The sequence below is a fragment of the Mixophyes fleayi genome, chromosome 6, assembly GCF_038048845.1.
Source record: "Mixophyes fleayi isolate aMixFle1 chromosome 6, aMixFle1.hap1, whole genome shotgun sequence".
Classification (NCBI taxonomy): Eukaryota; Metazoa; Chordata; class Amphibia; order Anura; family Limnodynastidae; genus Mixophyes; species Mixophyes fleayi.
This window is the reverse complement of record NC_134407.1, coordinates 142,537,469-142,545,799: the sequence shown is the minus strand read 5'-3', so window position 1 is coordinate 142,545,799 and position 8,331 is coordinate 142,537,469. Positions and strand designations below refer to the sequence as shown.

The following is an 8,331-nucleotide window of genomic DNA, read 5'->3' as shown; positions in this document are numbered from 1 at the left end:
GCAGCAAAAACATCTTCCCAACTTTTTTGGGTGCAACCCCTCCCCGCTTCTAGGGTCACGTTATCCCTTGTTAAGATCATATGTGAATCCTTTTGAGGGGTAAAGAGTCCAATCTGCAGGGACAGCCTAGGCCAATCTTGAAGAGAAAGTTGCCAACCCTAGCCTTACGGTATGGTCTATAGACCTTTGTCCCCCAAGGGACCCTTTGATTACAGGGGTTGGGGATGAACAAGGCCCTTCCTAGCTTCGGCAAAGCTTTATTTCTAAAGTGCCTTATGGCTTATGACGGTGGGGAGTAATGGGCACGCTCATCTTTTGAGGAAGGTCCAAAGATCTGAACCCCCTCTGCATTTGTTGTGTTTTCCCCTTATGAACTGGGTGTAACAAAACACATACCAGGTGCTTCAAAAAAGCAAAATACTTCTGAATCCTTTTATGGCTTTGGACCACTTGGGCTTCTAACCAAACTTCCTTGTAATAATTTGTCACTGAAAAATAACAAATAATAAGATACTTTTATCATTAGTAAAATTAAAATGAAAATACAACTTAATATCATATTCAGAAACAACACTTTTACTGCAACATTCACCAGAAAGGACACAAAAAAATTAAATAATTGTATTTATTTATGAAGCTATAAATAAACTAGTAAGCTAATGGCTTTCCAAGAATCGAAGCAGACACATACAAACAATGGAGGCGGCTATTCATAAGAATGCCGCTAGTCTCTAGTGAATTCATAGGCCAAATATTGGCTCAGCACACAAAATGTCCTCCTCCGTTATGTGCAGATGGGATATCTACATTAAAGCATATATTATAAATGTCAACTTGTTCATATGTCCCGTACTTAAAGCCTTTAAAAATTGTAACTGAAGTGTTTAAAGATACAAAAACATTAAATATATATATTTTAAATGTAATTTTCTAAACACAAATTGCATAATAATTAAATACAGAAAACTAAAATATTGTTTTTCCCCTAATGTAAAATAAAACATAGTTTACATTTGTAAATACGTTTAAATATGAATACGACTTCAATGTATAAATAGCATTCAAATTCTGCATTTATTGAGGTACAATCCAGAAGACTCCAGATATCTTTATTTGAATATGGATCCGACCACCCTGCACTGAGCAGGAAGGTCCATTTCATAAACTGAAACTTAGAACTTATTTAATAACATGGCACAGAGCTGTGATGTGCTGTAAACCATAGCAACCAATCACATTTCAGTTTCTAGCAGTATAGTCAGACTTAAGCGGACAAATGATTGGATGCTCTGGGTTACAGCACATAATTGCTCTTTGAATATTGATCTTAAATAAGCCAAATAGAGTACCACAGATTTTTATGCAGAATATTACTTATTGCAATGCAAAAATAGTGACTAACATAGTGAAACATGATCACCAATTTTAAATTATGTAAGGGGTTAACTGCTCCCTTGCAAAATATACAACTAAACAGCTCTCCAGAGCATCTCACACTCTGCTGCCCCCTCCTGTGTCCGTCTCCTCCCATCCTGCAGCTGATTGGTGACAAGTTTCTATATTTGGTCCCTATTAGTCCAAGTTGCCCAAACAGCTGGATGCTGAATGACAGGAGGAACAGTGACTAAGGGAGAAAGAGGCAGACAGCACAGGGAGATAGATAGATAGATAGATAGATAGATAGATAGATAGATAGATAGATAGATACTTAGACATTGTCTCCAGTGGAGTATACTGTGCAATATCCCAGGACACTACACATTCTGTGTGCCCACTTCTGTCCACAGGAGGTGCCTAGCTGGAATGCATAGATCTGAGTCAAGCTACTGCAGAGAGGAGACTACTCTGGGCCAAGGTGGTGGCAGTTCATGGGTCCCTCCTCCAGCCGCTGCCTCTGAGCCCAGCCAGACCTCTAACTCTCCTCTAGCTCCGGACAGTCCTGCTCCAAGCCCCCAGTCTGGTTATGGCTACAGCCCCTCTGAGGAGAAACCTGGCGACCCCCGGATCAGACGCCCCATGAATGCTTTTATGGTGTGGGCCAAGGACGAGAGGAAGAGACTGGCACAACAGAACCCAGACCTGCACAATGCCGTACTAAGCAAGATGCTGGGTGAGATAGATTTCCATGATGGGAAGGGGAGGATGACTGGCATGAAATGTCTTATACTGCAGGGGCTAATGCTGGCTGGTGTGGCATGTGTAAAGACATGGGTAAATCCCTATGGGTGTTAGTGTGTGAATATTGGTATGATATTGGCAAAGTGCAGGAAGGCTGGTATATGTACATGGCAGTGACTGGCACAATGCTCTTGGATGCTTCTTATTGGCATAGGGTATTTATACTTCAAAAGACAAGTATTATATATATGTCATGGATAATGTCAGATACTGTATAATGTCAGCATCTTCTTAGTAACTCTTACCCTTTGTGCCCTGCATCTGGCACAAACATTTCATCTGTAGTTGACTGAAGTCTACTTTATTTACAAAGTAATCGTAAGTCAATAAAGTATCCGCAATGCAGATATATTTTTACATTTATAATATTAAATAAGACTGTGACTATAGCTCTGCATCAGGTTTGCATAAAAGAGACATTACATAATAAGCCGTTACCAAAACACCATACACCTTTCTCCATTAACCCTAACATATGTAAGTGAGTGTGTGTAAATATAATGACGGCTGCTAGGGTTTACAGTGTGCACATGGCAGACGTCATTTTGGCTACATCAGCAAAGACTAAATAGACCAGTAAATCCTTACTACATTCAGTGCATGTAATGTGATCAAAACAAACTAAAAGCAATGCATTCTAAAGACCATATGAAAACATTAGTTATATATAATAGCAATTTCATACTATGCCCAACCCCACAACTTTTATAAGAAACCAATAGGTTCTACCATGGATAATGAGACATACATTATTCTCGACACTCCTAGATGCCGAAAATTAAGTGGGGTGAAAATGTGTTTAGCTTTATTTAATGAATTCTGAAAATTAATAATTACAAAAATAAAAAACTTCATTTTAAGAGCTTTTGTTTTAGCACAAGAATACACCTAAGTTTTATAAGTAATGTGTCCTTAAAGCACATTTGCAAAGTATTGCATTTTCTAATTTGTAATGTCAAATGCTTATTCTAAAAAGACTCCAATGCAATAACTAACTCTGGTATAAACAGGTAACAATATATAGTAACCAACAGATATTTGCTGTGGAATAGAGCATGCTATGCTACATTATATAGACTAAGCATTTTATATAGTCAATTAATAACTTTTACAACATAGATATGCTGAACCTTTCATGGGTGGTGCAGATGAATGCATTCAGACAATTTGCTCAAGTTGCTTTCCGAACGAAATACGACATAAGCAGACTGCTCTGAAAATCGTGCATGCATTAGAACCATCGATCCGTTTCTGCACAACAGAAAGTGTCATTTGGTGAACGATTTGCAGCGCTTTGTACTTACCCGCAAATTACATCGGCGCTCGCCTGCATAGACTGCATAGGTTGTTTGAGTCTTTTACGTGCGGTTTTTGGAACGCGGCATCGGCAAATTCTCTGCAGCTGCTAGAATGACTTAATAATCTCTTACTGAGTATTTCTGATTTAGAATTCGGTTAATTCCACGGTATTTGGTGTATTAAGTTGCCATTAAACCATAGCAAATAATCAAATAACTTGCAGTTGACTAATAAAAGCACGACAAGGGAATTTGGGTCCTATTTCATTATTTAATTCAGCACATGGGTTACTTAAATGGAAAAATTAGTAGGACATTAAGGGGTGAAAATAGGTGTTTTGTAAGCTATAAATTAAAAGTTAAAATATATTTAAATGCATAAACGGGTAATGCCAAAATATATAAATTAGATGATATAATTCACACAGATAATATTAAGATTTTTTAATAGTTCTCATATTCAGCAATGCATTTTTGTGCACTCTATCACTACTAACATTTGATTGGTTGCTGTGGGGTAAAGGATGGGTGTGCTGCTTTATTAATGTTTTATATAAGTCTTTAAGTGCATTGTTATAATTATTAAAAAAGCATCAGAAAGGCTGTATTCTATATACACCATTACAATGGTAGATAATTCTAAGACAAACTGCCAAACAGCCCCCTTTGAGTTTCCCACAATATTTACTGCAATAACATGAGCTGGTTAATTGACAATAACATGTATTTGACTCCAGTTGATTAATACATATATTCGAGTCAAATTATTGCAATTGCAAAGCAAGTGGGTGTGCTATTATCGCACCGTGATAATGAGTCCAGTTGGAAGGTATGGTAGAAATATTAGTCTATGTGAAAGCTTATAAGACTGGGAAAAGCTGCACAACAAGTGGTCATTGAATGCGGATGGGTCCATACAATGTAAACAGAGAATGGAAAAAGCATTAGAATATATCTGTCACCTCTACATGCAGCCATTGTTTGGGATGAAACAATATTTTTTTTATCACTTCACTAGGAAATAGTGACATCACTGGGGCTTCTGACCTCCGTTCTAGTTAATCCTAAACAATTTGATTTTTTATTTAGTAGAATACTGCTAGACTAGTCATGACTCATGAGTCATCATCAAACCTGCATATTTTTCAGGGAAACTTACATTTTTGCGAGAAAAGACATAGCCGTAAAATGCACACTCAACTACATTACCTTTTTGGAAAAACTTTATATAATTATTAAAATGTATTTATATAGTGCCAGCATACTCTGCAGCATTTTATAATTGGTAATAAACATAGTAATAAAACAAGACTGGGAATTATGAAATAGACTAGATGTTTAGCACCCTGCTGAAAAGTTTATGTTATGACACTTTACCACATAAGAAACTTTTAAATAGGTATGGCAAATGCCCAGACAAATCTATTAAAGTTTGGAAGATGTTGTGTTGGTTCTCACTGAGAGTTTCCTAAGTCACTTGACTGACATCCATTCTGTAGTGGATGTTGCCAGGAATTGTGTCTATTAGCGTGGGTTATAGCTTATTGTGGTGTAATGGAGTAAGTTGTGTTTATATTATATCACAACCTGTAGTTTATCAATAACCATAGAAGACTGTTTGTAACTTATATCTTCTTTCATGCCGAGTTACGGGTAATGGCTTGTTTACATTTCTATTACTTGATAGAGATCCTGACATTACTTTCAATTTCCAACAGGTCAGTCCTGGAAGAGTCTATCTGCCTTGGAGAAACGGCCATTTGTAGAGGAGGCAGAACGTCTACGAGTTCAGCACCTCCATGATCATCCAAATTACAAGTACCGCCCACGTAGGAAAAAGCAGGCCAAGAAGATGAAGAGAGTGGAGTCAGCCTCATTACTCAGGGGTGAGGGATATTCCGGGGGACACCCTGCCACAAACCTCACCCACTTCCGAGAACTGCAGCCTTTGGCATCCAGTGAGCTGGAGACTTTTGGCCTCCCCACCCCAGAAATGTCCCCCTTGGATGTTCTGGAGCAGAACGAGCCAGCCTTCTTCCCTCCTCACATGCGGGAGGATGCTGAGTCTATGCCCTTTAGATCTTACCAGCATGGCATTGACTATGGGCAGGAGAAGGCACTGAGGGAGCTCTCCATCTCATACTCGCCCTCACCCACTCACATGAGTAACATCCTTAGGACTCCTCCGTCCTCTGCTTTCTACTACAACCATCAGGGTGGACCATCAGCCTGCACCCCATTGGGCCAGCTCTCACCTCCTCCTGAAGCACCTCAGCTGGACCCCATGGATCAACTAAATCCATCTGAGCTATGGGGAGATGTTGACCGCAATGAGTTTGACCAGTATTTGAATATGAGCAGGACTCAGGTGTCCATCCCTGGGTATCACTTGCCAATGTCCAAGCTGGCTTCTGCTAGGACTATGCCCTGCGAGGAGAGCAGCCTGATTTCTGCTCTCTCGGATGCCAGCACCGCTATGTACTATAGTCCTTGCATTACCGGCTGAGAGTCTTCAGCAAGGCAAGCAGCTGGTGTCTATGGTGGCAGATGGACATCAGTATGGGGCATGTGCAGCCCTAGCCCAACAACTGGATGCCTAGTGCAGATTATCCATGTGATACAGTACTGTGTAATGGGGTCAGAGGAGGTCACATGGGATGTACAGATCAAGGACACTTTCAAAAGTGCAGGGCTGCAGACATAAGGGAATATCCACCTTCATAAAACTTTAATATATTACCTTGTACATGATCTCCTGCAATATTTACTAAATACATTATTTTATATTTCTGACTTCCTTTTGTGCTTTTCAGCCATGTATTTACATAAACATAGTTATTTCCTGCCCTGCTCTCTGCATTGTAATTGTAGAGCAGCTTTGTGTTATATCTAAGGGCAACTAAAACATCATCTCTGCCTAATATAAACAGAGTAAAAAATCACAGAAAAAAGCCAGAAATATAAGTTGTGTTTAATAAAAGTTGCAGAGGGATGTGGTACAACTAATAAATTAATGTCATTTTAAGGAGGAATGTTCACACTTAGGTTTTTACATTTTGCGTATAAAAAATTACAATTATACTTTACAAAATTCCACAGAGACCCTCTAACATCAACTCTGTCAAGGAAACGTATGTGAGAGCAGATTACAGGTAGATAGGATTTACCCTTTCAGCATGCAGCTCAAAACAAATGGACATGACATGATAAAGTACTTTTTCACTAGTTCCTAGTGATTTTATGAATGAATGGGGATTCAACCCACAAAATGGCTGCGTTGTAGGTGACGGGTACACTTTAATGGAGTCCCAGTGTTGAACAGGTGCAAACAAGAGGAAATGCTGCCCTCTGTGGTTCTGTTGTAGTATTGACTGTCTGCTTGCCATACCTTCTTATAATAATACAGCCACATGTAGCTTCTCAGTCCTTTGAAAACCCCTGTGTCCAGTCCAGGATCATGAGTCAGGGCTGTGATAAAAAGTGACCCATGGACTAGTCTCTGACCCTACAGTTCACATACTGAGAGCAGCAGGTCCATTTATCCCCTCGCTGCTGGGATTCTGGGTGACATTTTGCACTGGCCTCTCCTAGTTCCTGGGGTTAAACCAATATTTTATACAATGTTTTTATGCGTTTATTTGTTTTATTTTTTGTATACCATGTAAAATTTGACAGCTGTTTTTTAATACACAATTTTTATGGAAACAAACCTTGGATTAGGAGAATAATTATGCGGATTTAACTGGGTGACCATTTTTTACTATTACAGACGATCAGACCCACAATGTATCTCAATTTCCACACAAAAGAATGACATATGACCAATGTGTTACTCATTCACACTTCAGTGAAACAAACTAGCTCCATACAACTGGCATTTGATAACTGAAACCCACAAAGGCTTTCACACACAATTACTGCCTATGTAATGTGAAATGCCTGTGTACAACTGTAACACACAAACTCTTGGAAACGAATATGTGTATAGTGCATGCACACTGGTATATGTGCAACTGACATCACACACATACTTAGGGTTATTTACTAATATGGTAATTATGTGCAAATGTACCTTAAACCATGCCAATCAATCATCTTGACTAACTTGCTCTAGACACATAAAAGCTGCTGATTTGTTGGTATTATGGTTTAGTGCAAATTTGCAGCTAAATGCTATGTCAGTATATAACATACTTGCCAACATTTTTTTTTATTTTTCCGGGAGATGCCGGCTGGGACGTGGGCGTGCAGGGGGCGGGGCTGCGAAATCACGTCATTTTGGCCCCGCCCCCGTGACGGAATGACGCAAATCGCGTCATTTTACAGTGGGGGCGGGGCTAAACGCCGCGATTCCGGGTGAATCGCGGCGTTTAAACTAAATTTTTCCCCCTTCCTATCAGGGAGATTGCCACACTCGTCCGGGAGACTCTCGCAAAATGCGGGAGTCTCCCGGACAATCCGGGAGAGTTGGCAAGTATGGTATATAACCCTCACTACGTACTCATGGATTCTTCTATAACAAGCACAATGCGTTTTCCTGTCTGTGTAAACTGTGTCCCCCGCTGCATGTACAGTGACAGTCTAATAACAGGATAAAGAAAATAAACTACATGAAGGGGTTTAAAATGCTTTATATGTTGTTCTTTTTCCCTGTGTGTCTACAGCCTGCTCTGTCTCATTAAGGTTCATGTACAACTGTGCAAAAGTGCAAATCCTCAACACAATTGCTCTTTTGTGAGCCAATGGGCCTACTTTTACGCAACTACAGGTAAGCACATAGACTTGTGGACTAAAATGACCGCACCAGCACTCCCTCTTTTTTGTCTTACTGACCAACAGCATATTCCCGTTTGGC

General features: G+C 39.6%; 1 protein-coding gene across 1 annotated transcript; it reads left to right on the top strand.

Moving 5' to 3' along the window:
- Nucleotides 1-1,605: 1,605 nt before the first annotated feature.
- On the top strand, nt 1,606-8,102 carry SOX18 (SRY-box transcription factor 18). Its single transcript, XM_075176663.1, has 3 exons — nt 1,606-2,110; nt 5,195-7,653; nt 7,952-8,102. Exons 1-2 carry the CDS (start codon nt 1,804-1,806, stop codon nt 5,980-5,982), a joined length of 1,095 nt encoding a protein of 364 aa, XP_075032764.1. The 5' UTR covers nt 1,606-1,803; the 3' UTR covers nt 5,983-7,653; nt 7,952-8,102.
- Nucleotides 8,103-8,331: the final 229 nt, after the last annotated feature.